Source organism: Pararge aegeria, chromosome 19 (assembly GCF_905163445.1).
Source record: "Pararge aegeria chromosome 19, ilParAegt1.1, whole genome shotgun sequence".
Taxonomy (NCBI): Eukaryota; Metazoa; Arthropoda; class Insecta; order Lepidoptera; family Nymphalidae; genus Pararge; species Pararge aegeria.
In genome coordinates, this window is record NC_053198.1 from 15,996,159 (window position 1) to 16,010,751 (window position 14,593).

The 14,593-nt window shown below is 36.3% G+C and overlaps 1 protein-coding gene across 3 annotated transcripts in view; it reads left to right on the top strand.

Moving 5' to 3' along the window:
• Nucleotides 1–208: 208 nt before the first annotated feature.
• LOC120632220 (atlastin) overlaps nucleotides 209–14,593 on the top strand; it is a 34,790-nt gene continuing 20,405 nt past the window's right edge. For 2 of the 3 annotated variants that reach the window (XM_039902027.1, XM_039902025.1), the window contains exon 1: nucleotides 209–323. In XM_039902027.1, coding sequence (XP_039757961.1) covers nucleotides 269–323 — 55 coding nt within the window. In that variant the 5' untranslated portion in view covers nucleotides 209–268. Of the gene's footprint in view, nucleotides 324–487; nucleotides 583–14,593 lie in introns of all 3 variants that reach the window. The other variant, XM_039902026.1, reaches the window with a different exon arrangement.

Genomic DNA, 14,593 nt, shown 5'->3' on the forward strand with positions numbered 1-14,593 from the left:
TTGTAGATGAAGAAGGCACGAAGGAGATTGATCGGTGAAACTATTGAAAAGTTAATTTTGAATATGTACCAAGAAATAGTTGTGATTAGCTAGTTAGTTCTTTAACCTAAGAATACCAGAATCCGGAGCTGTATTTTTTTGACACTTGACAGTGACGTTGACAGTTGACACGTCTTTTATACGTTAGGTTGTCAACCTGCGTCGTGTTGGAAAAATTGTATGTCGCTATGTTCAGTCAAGTCAGGTCTCGAAATAAATAAAATTGGTCATGGCTGAAAACGAGGGACGTAAACATCGGGATGTAAATTTCCATGAGGGAGAAGGTAATAATTGTTGAAATATTATTGTAAGGAACGCGTGCTCCGTTAGTGAGTGGCGCGAACGACAGTCGCGTCGCGCACTGGTACCCTCGTGAGTCGTGTTGTTGTGACATTGAAAATGGGTTCTTTTTATAATTGCTGCCTGGACCGCGGTGCTGGCCCTCAAGGAACAGAGTGTGCTCACAGCATCGAGCGTTGAGTGACGGCTTTGGCTGTCCAGGAGCCAGAATGACGGGGGGTTCTGACAGGACACTCGAGACAGGTAAATGTTTTTGTTGTAACTTTAGACGATTTGTGTGCGAACGGATCTAATATCGCGTAGTTCCACATCGCGAAACGTATACATTTTCAAATATAAACATTTTAGTGTAATTTAAGCTTCCATTGTACATTGTTTACCAAATTTTGTTTTAAAATCTGTTGTTATCTATCAGATGAGATTGACAAAAGATTTCAATAGTACATACAATTTATTTAACAGAATAGACAAAGCCTTTGTATGCAACAGTTTTTTTTTTTTGTAAACAAAGTGCAATTTTAATTAATCATCACTGATTGTCACCTCAAATAGCTGTGCAGTAAGCTATGACTGTGCAAGTCAATGAGTTCTTGAATAATCAAATAAACTTAAAAACCCATCATTAATGTCATGAATTGAATAAAATCAAATCTATTTTAGCAAGATAGGTATCTTAGTTTCAGTTGGGTACCTACCCTGTGTTTTCCTTTTAATATTAAATTTTATTTAATAAAATTTTAGTTAACACACTTAATGCCAAAAGCCAAAGCTTTTGGCATTAAGTGTGTAAACTAAAATTTTATAATTATTAATTTTACTTAATGCCAAAAGCCAAAGCTTTTGGCATTAAGTATACTCTTTCATGCAATTAAAGATAGCTACTGAATTCATCACCTCTCAATTATGAAAACATATATGTATGAATGCTTCATAAGTGCCTGTAATAGGCCTACGTGAATAATTTTTTTTTTTAATTTAATGCTGAAATCTGTTATCTGAAGATTTTGGATAATCAGTAACATTGTGGTGGGGCAAACTATTGTTTTTTTAATTCAATACCCAAATTTATTTTTCCTCATAATTTCCTTGAAAGTTTTTGAGATATTTGCAATATAACCAAAGTTTATTTGCAAAATGCAGTACAATATAGTTTCTATGCACAAAAGTATTTGTAACACACATTGTCTCTTTTTTATTCAGTACAGTGACAGTGTTTTACCGTGTTGCCAAATGAACTTAAAGCTAAGTATATATTTTCTTAACTATATCCAGCCTAATATATATTACCATTCCCAAGGGAAGTTAGTGATAAAAAGTATAGTATACAAACACTCCAAAAAAAGATGTAACATAGTGTATAAATTTAATGAAAATCCATTTACTGCATTTCTAGTACTGGTATTTATATTACCCAATTTATACAAAATTATTCCAAAACTCAAGAATGCTTGCAAAACTTTATCTATATTTATTGTTTTTGTATTTAATATGATGAAATCAAAACATAATATTGCATTATTGCAGATTATTGTAAAGTCAGCATTGTTTGAACAACCTATTTTGCTAACTTGCATATTTTGAAAATTTATCTGTTTGTTGCACAAGATTTCTCTATTTGTTGCACAAGATTTCTTTATTTGTTGCAATTGTCTGTGTGGAATTAGGTTATAATAGGTATTCTTGTGGGAACTATAGCATTGTCTGGGAAAAAATCTGGACCCTTTTAAAGTAAAAATTCTAAAATGTCTTTGTTCAAGTAGGCCCTTTTGGTCACTTTACATAAAAAATGCCAAAAACATAATGCACCCTGTAGGGCTAGCATAGGCAGGAGACAAAAATTATATCCCCCGATTAAATCCCCTGACAGGGATATAATTGACTCTGAGCGAGCTCTGTGATTTTAAGTTGGTGGTCCCGGATTATTACCTGCTAAAACATGGGAATATGGAATAGGAGCAGTTTACTCCTGTTTATTATTACACATTTATTATTTGGGTATTATTTCTACTAGTGTGCGAATGCTCTGAGATTTGACGAACCTGTGGGAGAAGATACATTTTTATCCTTCCCCGGGTATATAATTGTCTCCTGGCCATGCTAGTATAAGAAGAAGCCCACAATATCTTACCTTTGTGTTCTTTATGGTATCACCATCTCACATTGTCATATAGTAATTATTAAAAAAGCAACCTGGTTATAGCAATATTTCATACTCAAGCTTTTTATTGTTTACATAATCCTTTATACTACAATGGGACTTTTCTATAAGTTTACATTTAATAAAAATATAGAACTTTTTAACAGACAGCATTTCGTCCAATCTAAGCTTTGGACAATGCATCGAGTCCAAAGCTAAAACTGCTGGCAAAAAACTTGGCATCCTCAACAAAGTTAAGCGCTACTTCACGCCAGAACAGCTTCTAACCCTGTACCAAGCTCAGGTTTGGTCGTGCATGGAGTACTGCAGCCATTTATGGGATGGCTCTGCCAAGTACCAGCTCGATGCTTTGGATTCGGTGGATCGTCGTGCTAGGAGACTCATTGGCAACGACCTTGTAGTCAGTAGACTTCAAAGCCTTGAACACCGGCGCAAGGTTGCTTGTCTGGCTGTTTTCTACAAGATACATTTCGGAGAGTGTGCTCAGGAGCTATTCGATTTGGTCAAACCATCTCCTTTCTACCATCGAACTGCGAGGCACCGAAAGAATCTGCACCGTTACGTGGTTGAAGTACCATCAACACGTACGAAGCGTTTTGCTTCTTCCTTTCTGATCCGCACCGCAAAGGCCTGGAATGCCCTCCCATCTTCCGTCTTCCCTGATACCTATAATCTGGGTACCTTCAAATCAAGAGTGAATAGGCATCTTCTAGGCAAGCGCGCTTCATCTTAGGCTGCATCATCATTTACCATCAGGTGTGATTGCAGTCAAGCACTTGTCTATATACTTTAAAAAAAAAAAAAAAAAAAAAAGACAACTCCAAAATGTGATCTGTTAGTTACTGTATTAATTGATATCCCATGGACACCTACGAGCACAGGATTTAGCTGAAATGTTGTTCAGATTTGGTGGCTTGAGTAGGACAAATCAAGAGTGATTAATAGGTATCTTTTAGGAAAGTGTAGTTCATTTTAGGCTGCATAGTTACTTATTGCTGGGTGTGATTGCAGCCAAGTGGTAGTAAAAAATTAATGATACTTAAGCACCCTGGTTCAGTGGTGAGCTCTGTGATTTTAAGTATGTGGTCCCGGATTTGGTACCCGGCAGGGGTATATTGATCATTTATGCTTTTTGAACTTTCTCTGGTCAGGTCTAGGAGGCTTCGGTCGTAGCTAGTTTCCACCCTACCGGCAAAGATTAAGCATTCCGATACGATTTCGCGTAAAAACATATTAGAGGTATAGGATTAATATAACTGCCATACTGCCTTAAAGGTTATTAATTGTTAAATCAGATGATATTTAATTGCCTTAAACGTGTATCGAACTTCTAACCACTAGACTGTCACCTCTGTATCTAAAAAATATCTAGCTTATATAATTTATTTTACATTTTTATTTGAAGCTGCATAATAAGACAATGTGACGATAGTCGCTATCCGTGAAAAGGTATAAGATACCGTGACCTGCGAGATAAAACGAGACGCGTTATCGCTGCTTCTGTGTTACGAGACTTTCGATTGATGCATTCATCATTATCAACCCATTACCGCCCCACTACCAGGGTTTAAGGCCTTAGTCCAGCACGCTGGCCCAGTGCGGGTTGGTGAGCTCCACACGCCTTTGAGAACATTACCCAGGCATGCAGGTTTCCTTCACCGTTGAAGTTCACATAACTTAGAAAGTTAGAGGTGCGTGCTGGGATTCGAACTCGGCCCCCCGAAAGTGAGGTAGAAGTTCTACCCACTGGGCTATCACCGCTTCCGAGATATTATTAGAATCATATTTTTTCCCAATACTTCCCATTAAATAATTTTTACAACATATTTAAGTCGGTGCCGAGTAGTACGTAGAAAATTATTGGTACTTTCCTTGCTACTACATAAAATGAAAAACGAAGTAAGGTACCTGATACAAATAAGGCCTATGCTCAATTAAAGCCTGTAGTGCCGAAAAGTCGATTAAAATACATTTACATCAAAAATACTTTACACACGCATAGCCGACAGCACCACGGACCGGCAAACAGTGCGCAAGCGGCCCGCTCGCGTTCACATGAAAGTGGAGGCCGATCGTTTGCGAAGAACGGGCGTTTTCATGGCGCGTTATTAATTTATCGTAATTTCTATCGAGTTTTAATGCATTTTATTGTGTAGTTTGGTTTTAAGGAATTAATGTGGATCACAATATAGCTCATTAAAAAGGTAACTATGGCTCTAAATTGTAATTCTTAGAATATGTGAATTAAATACAGCATAAAACATTTACGAAGTATGATGTATTAAATAAAGCCTAGCTTTGATAATAGGCCTTATTTGTGACCCTAGGCCTTAAAAGGAGTCTAATGAATTTTAACTTTATTATGTTTATTTACAGATCGATTAGCTTCGTATGTCTATTCGAATATATGTGATCGATGTCTCCTCCAAGACCAAAACGGGCTACGTGGTCCGAAGAAAGTTTGAGAGCGGCAGTTAGTGATGTACGTTGCGGTCGACTGTCGACTTACAAAGCTTCGGCGCAATATGGCGTTCCGAGAAGAACCATTAGAAATCATATGAAAAGTGGTGTTTTACATAAAAGCTTAGGAAGAAACGCTATTTTCACTAAAGATCAAGAAAAAGATTTCGTCAGCCGCATAATAAAATTTTCTGAAATAGGAATACCTCTGACGCCAAAAATTATTCGGGTTCAAGCATTTGCTTTTTGTGTCAAATATATAACATTGTCAATAATTTCAACAAGGAAGCAGGACTTGCAGGAAAAGGGTGGTTGAGATTATTTTTACAACGAAATCCAGAGTTAGCTAAACGAAAAGCACAATTCTTAAACCCAGCTCGGGCCCAAAAATTAAATAAAACTATTGTCGCTCATCATTTCGATGAAGTTCGTAAGCTGTACGATGAATTAGATCTTCATTACCATCCTGAAAAAATTTACAATATGGACGAGAAGGGTTGTCGGCTTACATTACATCACCAACAAACAGTGATTGCTCAGAAGGGTGCTAAAAGAAAGCATATGCAAGGCTCTGAGCATGGTGAGAACGTCACTGTAGTTGGATGTGCTAATGCTATAGGGAATCCGATACCACCCATGATCCTGTTTAAGGGAAAAAGGAAGAAACCGGAGTATGACGACAATTTGCCTGCAGGATCAATTGTGCACATGGCACCAAAAGGGAGTATGACAACTGAGTTGTTTAATGTTTTTATTGAACACTTATCAAAGTATGACAGTATGAAAGACAATGTGTACTCATTTATAAACAGGTTTATTCCACCGAAACGCTTAAGAATTTATTCTTCTTCAGACACAGATTGTGACATCGAAAATGTAAATCCCAATAACATTACTTTAGCTAAGTCCGGCGGCGAAGATACTGAAGATGATGAACCTTTGGTCAAAATTGCTGTAAGTAAGAAGACTGATTTCCAAAAATTTATGCCTACACCTGATTACAATGTTGTTAAGAACCGTCCACGTAGAAAAGCTTTAAATTATAAAGGTCAGAGAGTTACCAAAGATTTATTTAATACAGATAAAGAACCAAAAAAGAAGAATTCAAATAATACAAGGAAAGGAAAGAAATCTATAAAGAAAGCTACAAAAAAACCTACAAACAAAAAAGTAAACGTTCTATTAACTTGAAATCGGGTGAAGATAGAGAACAGTGGTACTGCCTTGCATGTAAAGAGGAGAGAGTTGCAGATATGAGACAATGCGTGGAGTGTCATCAGTGGTACCCGGAGGATTGCATTGGCTTGACAAAAAGTGATCTAGATGCATTTGTATGTCCTAATTGTCAGGAAAATTGATTTTTAGTTACCTCTGCTAGTATTATCAGTTTAAGACTGATTATATTCCTAAGAAAATTATGCTATTATGTTACAAGGCCTTATTTAGTTACCTTATTTAATTAAGGCCTATCAAAGTATATTTAATTTTTAAATATTTTGTAATATTTTTGAGAAGACATGTTAATTTGCTAACTTTTGTTTGTATGCATAGGTTTTTTTTTAAGTAACTCTTTATTTCTTATTAATTTGCGACTTCAAGTCTGACTAGCAATTTAAGCAAAATATTTAGTAAAATAATTTAAAAAGTTATGCAAGGATCTCATGGAAGCACTTATTAAATGGCTAACAAGTACATATTTTTATATAATTTATACTCTAATAACACAATTACTACGAGTAAAGAATATAGGCTTTGTTAAGTTACTATGTTTTAAAAAGGCCAAATGCTAAGGTTTCAGAATTACCTCTGTTTAAGTGATTTTTGATAAATGATTATAATATTTTTTCTTAATTACATAAAATGTATAAACCAAAGAATAATATCGTGCTTTTATTTATCATCTTTTTTGAATATTTATCAAGATATGAGTGTTTATAATTAGGTAGGCCTTATTTGTATCACTTACCTTATATGATTTATTCCTAGCAATTTTACTTGGCACAGACTTAAAAATGTAGAAAATATTTTTTTTCTTTTTATTTGTTATGTAAAATAAAGCAGGTTATTTTTTTCCAAATTTGTGTTACCTCTGATCCCGATTCCTTAAGTAGTTCCTAAGGGAAAATTGTTCACAAGTTAAGCCGCGGGCAGACAGCTTTGAAATTTGGCATGCATGTCACCTATGCTATGGAAAAGGACATGTACTTCCTATAACGATCTCTGAAGAAGTTCCCAGGGTAGGATTATAAATTCTTAACGAGCGAAGTTTTCCATTACCCTTTCCTGAAGTTCACGCAGACGAAGTTGCGGGTAGAAACTAGTAAATATATAAATTAATAACTAATACAATGAAATATTTCATAATTTATATTATGTTTGAAAATTATTCACTTTATAATAAATATTCTTTTACTGATCGTGATGTTTTCCATGTACACAGTAGATAATACTTTATACTAGTTAACCGATCGTCATCGACATCGTTAGTTTTTGCAACTTCTAGGAGGTCAACCTAACGGTCGCATTTCCGTTCGACATACACATTAGACATGCGTTACCAGTTTTCTGAATATCCTTTCCAATAAAACTCGAAACTTTATTTATACAAACAGACTTGTCCCACTCATATTCATACCGAATATTTTCCATTGTTGTTATGTGAGGATTATGATTTTTATATTCGTCGTTATTAAAACTAAAGTAAGAGATTTCTCAACGCCTTCGTATTGCGTAACTATGATATTGGTAGGCGAGAGTCATGCCCATATATAATTTGCGAGAAGCGTACAAGTTGCACTGCCTATTTATTTGCTCAAAAATATTAGGTAGTGGTACAAATTCTGTTAACACAAAGGGATAAATTAAACTTAATTAAAGGTCAAAAATATTAAACAAATAAACAATAAAATTATTTTATGCTTAACTCTATTTTTAGTAAGTAATTACCATTTCAAGTTCTTGACTAAGTAATTACCATTTTACTATTTGACAATATGGCAAATGGCTGTAAACGCAACGAAACGCGAAGCGCCTTATGCTGTGAATTGGCAATGCTCAGCGCTGGTTTTCAGTCTGCTCCAGTATCAAATTGAGTTAAAATTCGTCTCCCGTTGTTTTATTTTTATAATCAAAAGTTAGAAATTTTAACAAACTATTGAAAAAAAAAAACTTTTCTACGGGAAACAGCTACAATTCTAAAAATTTGACGCAAATAAAATAAATTTTATATGTACACTTAGGTCTCAAGATAGTGCTTTCCTTTGCTACGGTAAATATTGTGAATAGGAAAGCTTTTAACATGTTAATTTAGTGGAGATATGTTTACAACTGAATTTGGCGTCCTTGTGTTTTTTCGTGAATAAACTTTCAGTACCAGCTGAGTTAAGAAAAACATTGAGCACGTTAAGCCGCGAGCCCCAATTCTGAGCACTGACTTGTTATAAAAATCGTTAAAACCCTTCAATTTAGCGTTGGGACAAAGCTCTTTCCCGTGTAGAGTTTCGAAGAATGGCGAGGGCCGCCAATACGCAAATGGATCGCGTACTTTCGGCTATAGATTCATCGAGGGGCACATAGAGTTTTTAGTGGGTGTAATCCTACATATCCACTCCGTTTCCCCCAACGGACGGACAACGGACTGGTATGTCAGGTATTTTCTCTGTGTAAAGAAAGCCTTCGGGACAGACCAACAAATACAATATACTTACGTATAATGAATTCAATACATAGGTAACAAATCCAATACATTGGGTACATCGATATCTTGCGGTCATTTTTTGTTCCTTTGCCTTGAAGACCTTCAGTACAGGTTTTTATTGGTCACTAACCCACAAAACATACACGCTGATATTTAGAATGGAAAAAATATAATAATGTGTGGTTATTACAGATATAGTCTTATTTTAATTTACTTGTTTTATTATGCAAATAAGCTTTCAAAACTTTTTACGTTTACTTAATTATTAATTAATATTAAATATTACCAAAAACCAGTGATAGCCCACTGGCTGAATCTTCGGCTTCAATTTCGCCGAGTTCGAATCCCATACGCAGCTGGCGTTGTGGGCAGCCCTGCATTCTGAGGCCGTGGTTTCATTCCCACAACTGGAAAATGTTTGTGTGATCAACATGTATAATTTTCAGTGTTTGGGTGTTTGTATGTAACTAGCTGTTGCCCGCGACTTCGTCTGCGTTTGATTTTGTTTTTTGATGTGGCATTCAATTTAGTTTTAGTTCTAAAAAAATGTATATAGTATTCAGTATCGCTAAGCCTTAAATGAGGGGTTTGCTGCTGTCCGCTGAGGAGTTCTATCCTCTATCTTCAACCACATTCATCAGATCTACACAAAGTTTGGGCAAAATTAAATACATATTATAACCTCTATAGTAGAAAAATAATTATTTGAATCGGAGATTGTCGGAGTTATGGTGTAAAATCGTCAAACACTTTCATGCCCTCTCCCAAAGGAACCGAGCTTAATTTCGGGATAAAAAGTATCCCATATTACTTCTAACACTTTCAAGAATATGTGTACAAAGTTTCAAGAGGATCGGTTTTGTAGTTTTTGCGTGAAAGCGTAACAAACAAACTTACATTCACATTTTAATATTAGTAGAGATCAGTAGGGATTATCAATTTGGAGATTTATAATTTCTGGATATTCTCTGCTTAGGTCTGGAAATTCGAATAGGATAGACCACACACCATTGCATAGCTTCCCTGCAGGTGTGATTATGGTCAAGTGTAGTTGTGTGTAGTTTAACCTCTTCTCACCTTACCATTCACAAGGCCTTCGCTGTGCTGACCCACTCTCCCGCAGAAATGTGCGTAGACCTCGGATCAACTTACTTAAATGCATGGTAACCTATTACTTACTTTGACGGCCGATTGGCGCAGTGGGCAGCGACCCTACTTTCTGAGTCCAAAGCCGTGGGTTCGATTCCCACAATTGGAAAATGTTTGTGTTATGAACATTGATGTTTTTCAGTGTCTGGGTGTTTATCTGAATATTATAAGTATTTATGCATATTATTCATAAAAATATTTATACAAACTACGCTTACTTTCGCGCTAGATGGCGATGTGTGGATTGTCGTAGCATGAATGAATGAATGAATACACTTTTACTGAAAAAAAATATTAACAGAGATATACACATATTTACATATTTATTTAGTATATTTATAATAAAAACTCTATGCCGAAATTGTCTATTGGTTGCTTAGGTGGGTTCGTTATTTAGGATTTTTATTTCCAATATGTTTTATCTCACAAGATAGAAAATTGAATGTTAAAATGTAAGTTGTTTATGTTGAAAAAGAGCAACTGCAGGGCCGGCTTCTTCTCGGTATAATCTGCCTTCCAAACCGGTGGTAGACTACAATCAGACAGATTTGACGTTTCATAAGTGCTCATAGTGTAAACCTACTTGAAATAAATGAATTTTGAATAAATATATGACTACAGCCGATTCGGACTTCTATGGAAAACCCGTATCGTCTATAAACGGAATACGGAGCCAAACACTCAAGGTTCAACATTGCCTCGAACAAAAGCCGTAATCTGTGGCTATACCGATTTCTCTTATCTTTATTGGGAGTGCTTAAGATTAGGCTATCGATTTGCTACGTTTCCAAAAATTGCGAAGAATTGTTTACAACATTAGGAGTTGCCCGCGACTTCGTCTGCGTTCTTTGAACTTCGTAGTTTTGGAGAAAGTCCCGTCGAAATCGATTAAGCCGTTGAGAAGAACGGTCATATTTCGGTCGGTCGGTTCTTGGTCAAACAGACAGGCACACAACATAATGTTCTTAATGTGTTTTTGGTTATATTTTTTTAGTTCTTATAAGTGGGAGGTCCCATGTTCGATGGAGGGGTATTAGGCATATTATTATTATTATTATATTAAGGCATTTATAATTTATTTTTCTCTTGTCTTGTCTGGTGAGAGGCTACGGTCATAGCTAATTTCCATCCTACATATGAAGCTGTGCCGCCAAGCGATTTAGCTTTCCACCCAAACCCCTGCCCTGGTCGTGGGTTTAATAAATCTTTCAGGCCCCAAACAGGTTAGTCCGCTACCATATTAAACTCAATCATCACTTACCACCAGATGAGATTGCAGTCAAGGAATATCTTGTAATAGATAACAAAGAGGTACCAATTCTGTTGTACAGAAATCTCATAAATAAACTAAATTGTCATGTGTAAAAATATTGCAGTACTTTTTCAGGCATACAGCATGAAAGGGACAACACTACTTTTAAGTCTGTCATTTTATTTTCGTTAAGAGATTTGTGCATTATGTTATCGTTCAAAAAATCATATCAGCTTAATTAGTTAGTCATAGACGTAGTCTGGACGTAATCTTGACATTTATTTATTTTTATATTTATAGCCTTGTGGTTGGGACTTCGGCTTAACTTTCGGGGGGCCGAGTTCTAACCCCGGTACGCAACTCTAATTTTTCTAAGTTATGTGCGTTTTAAGAATTTAATATCACTTGCTTTAACGGTAAAAGAAAACATGGTGAGGAAATCTGCGTGTCTTAGAGTTCTCCATAATTCACAGAGGCGTGTGAAGTCCATCAATCCGCACTTTGCCGGGAATGGGTCGATGACGATTATACATTGGGCGCGAGAAAAATGCAGGAACAAAATATTAAACGCCAGTTTGGATTGTATCCAACATTTTTACTGACTCTTATGGACAAAAATTCAACTTTAACAACTTTATACTCCTACAAGTTAGTCTTTGGCTGTGACTGAAGATAAGTAAATAATAAATAAATAATAAATAAATAAATAATAAATAAGTATACTACGACAATACACACATCGCCATCTAGCCCCAAAGTAAGCGTAGCTTGTGTTATGGGTACTAAGATAGCTGATGAATATTTTTTTATGAATATAATACACATAAATACTTACAATATACAGATAAACACCCAGACACTGAAAAACATTCATGTTCATCACACAAACATTTTCCAGTTGTGGGAATCGAACCCACGACCTTGGACTCAGAAAGCAGGGTCGCTGCCAACTGCGCCACTCGGCCGTCAAGTGATGTTGCCGTCTAAGATGGTACCGGGCTAACAAGTTAGGGGTATGCTTTTATATGAAACTATACCTCTAATCGTTTTCTACGCCACGTCGAACAGGAAATCTTAGATCACTTGACGGCATGTCTTTATCGGTAAGGCGCTATCTAGCCACGACCAAAGCCTCCCACCTGACCTGAAGACATTATGAAATGATAAATTTCCAAATAGCCCCAGCCGGGAACCGAACCTGGGAACTTAACTTATAAGACCACAGCGCTTACCACTGCGCGAGATAGGTAGGTTACTGTTCTTGCAGACTTTTTAAAAAACCGACACAAACGTCGCGGGCTACAGCTTTTCATTTGTATAAGTCGTTCGGAAAATGCGCAATTGTAAACTATGTATTTACGCATTCCATCAAGGTGAAAACTATTCATAGATTATTCGAGACGTCCTAACGAGTTGATATAGTTAGTTGATATAGCAAAGCATACATTACAAGATACCCTGGCCGACTCCCAAATACTATGTGTTAGTGTCAATAACCCGGCCTGGAGGGCGGCCAGAGTATAATGATACATGTATGTGTTCACTTTGCGGGAAGCGACAGGTGGTTTGGAAGCCAAAGCGGATTTGCGGATTGACCTAAATGTTGAATGACCGAAATATGAAAGTGATAGTATAGGATATGTCACGGTTGAAGTTCGCACTATGTAGTTATTGCGTGAATTTTTTTATCCTATACAGTAATTTTATTCATACCCGTCATAAGTCATAATGTATACTAATCAGTACTCTTTTTAGTGTCAACTGTCAAGTTTTTTTTTATTTTTTTTTATTCAACTACAAGTTAGCCCTAGTCTGCAATCTCATGTGGTGGTAAGTCATGATGCAGTCTAAGATAGTACAGATGGTACCGACTCAACCGCTGCCAATCTTGATGACAAGTAACATATTATACTGCGTGCATCCTCGAGATGAAAATATATTTGATTAACTTTTTATCCCGCAAAAACGATTTTTGAAAACGCAACAGCGTTGTTTATAATAAAATATTAACAATAATAAGAACAATACACTATTAGAAGTCCAATAATTAGGTTAAAGCCGTGCAAAATGTTTCGTGCTACGCTTTTGGTTGGAACTTGGCCTGACTCGCTGCCGTGGTCCTCGCTCTGTAAAATTAAAGACCCCAATTATGTAAAATTTGACGAATTCTTGAATGTCGGTTACCGTACCACTGTATAGAAACTATTACGCGGGTTGCATAAAACCTCGCGATGATTCGACCTTGTTACATGATTCTATTTTATTTCAAAGCTTATGATGTTGTACGCGAGAATAAATTGTTTGGACTCAGCTTTCCGAATGTATTCATACGAATATGCACCTTGTTTTGATAGGACATAGATGCCAAAACATCTTGCCGTTTTTGCTGCAAATTAGTTTCAAGTACTGAGATTGGTATACAATTTGCTTACAATTCGCTCGTTTTCCGTTTGAGCGAATTTGAGTCGTAATTGTTTATTTGTAGGTGCTAAAGTCGCAATACAATGAATAGGTACGTAACTGAGTAGCTTTTACTAACGTGTTTAGATACTTGCGTCAGTTATTTTCAATGTAGGTAAGGCTTTTAATGATCTAACCCACGTATTAAAACAAACACTTTAAAATCTCACAGGGCTTGCGTTCGTACAGTGTATCATTATTTAAACTAGAGATGTACCGAGTACATGTTTTGCCGAGTGACCGAGTACCGAATACCGGGTTTTACTGGGTTTAATGGTCGCCAAACCGAATACTCGGGCTAGTTACTTGGTTAACTTTTTCACATCTTAGAGAATCGAAAAAAGGTTAACAAAGGCACGGCAACCGGGGCTGCGAGCGAGTGGTTACTCTGCTTCCGCTTCAAGTGTCGTTTATGCAAGTTTAGCAAGTCTCGTATACAGGTCGAAAGAGTCTTTGATGCAAGTTTAGTAAGTCTCATATACAGTTCCCAAGAGTCTTTAATGCAAGTTTAGTACTCCTTGCATATAGGAAACAAGTGTCGTTTATGCAGGTTAAGAACGTCTCGTATACAGGTCGCAAGTGTCTTTCATGAAAGTTTAGTACGTCTCGTATATAGTGCGCAAGAGTCTTTTATGCAAGTTTAGTACGTCTTGTAAATAGGAAAGGTGGCACCATCTAGTTAGGTAACGTGGATACCGCCACAGTTGCGACAAACATAACTTAGCGTTTTCATTTTAAGACCAATGAGCAAAAGGGTTACCGTCCTTAATAATTTTAAAACAATAATTCATACAATCAGATATAGGTACACGTGTAAATGCGATTGCAACTTTTCAAGTTATTCAATTGGTTAGGGCTGTCAATTATTAATTATGTTAGTTATATAACATTTAAAATGAAATATCATTCATAAATCAATAGCCGATTACAGTCCACTGCTGGACTAAAGACATCTGCCAACATTCTTCCATAATCACCGCGCCCGCCGGGCGAACGAGTTCGAAATTGCACTAGATGCTAGTATCTTTTATTTGTCTTAGGTACTTGCATCTTTATCACACAGAAATTAAAGTTTCTC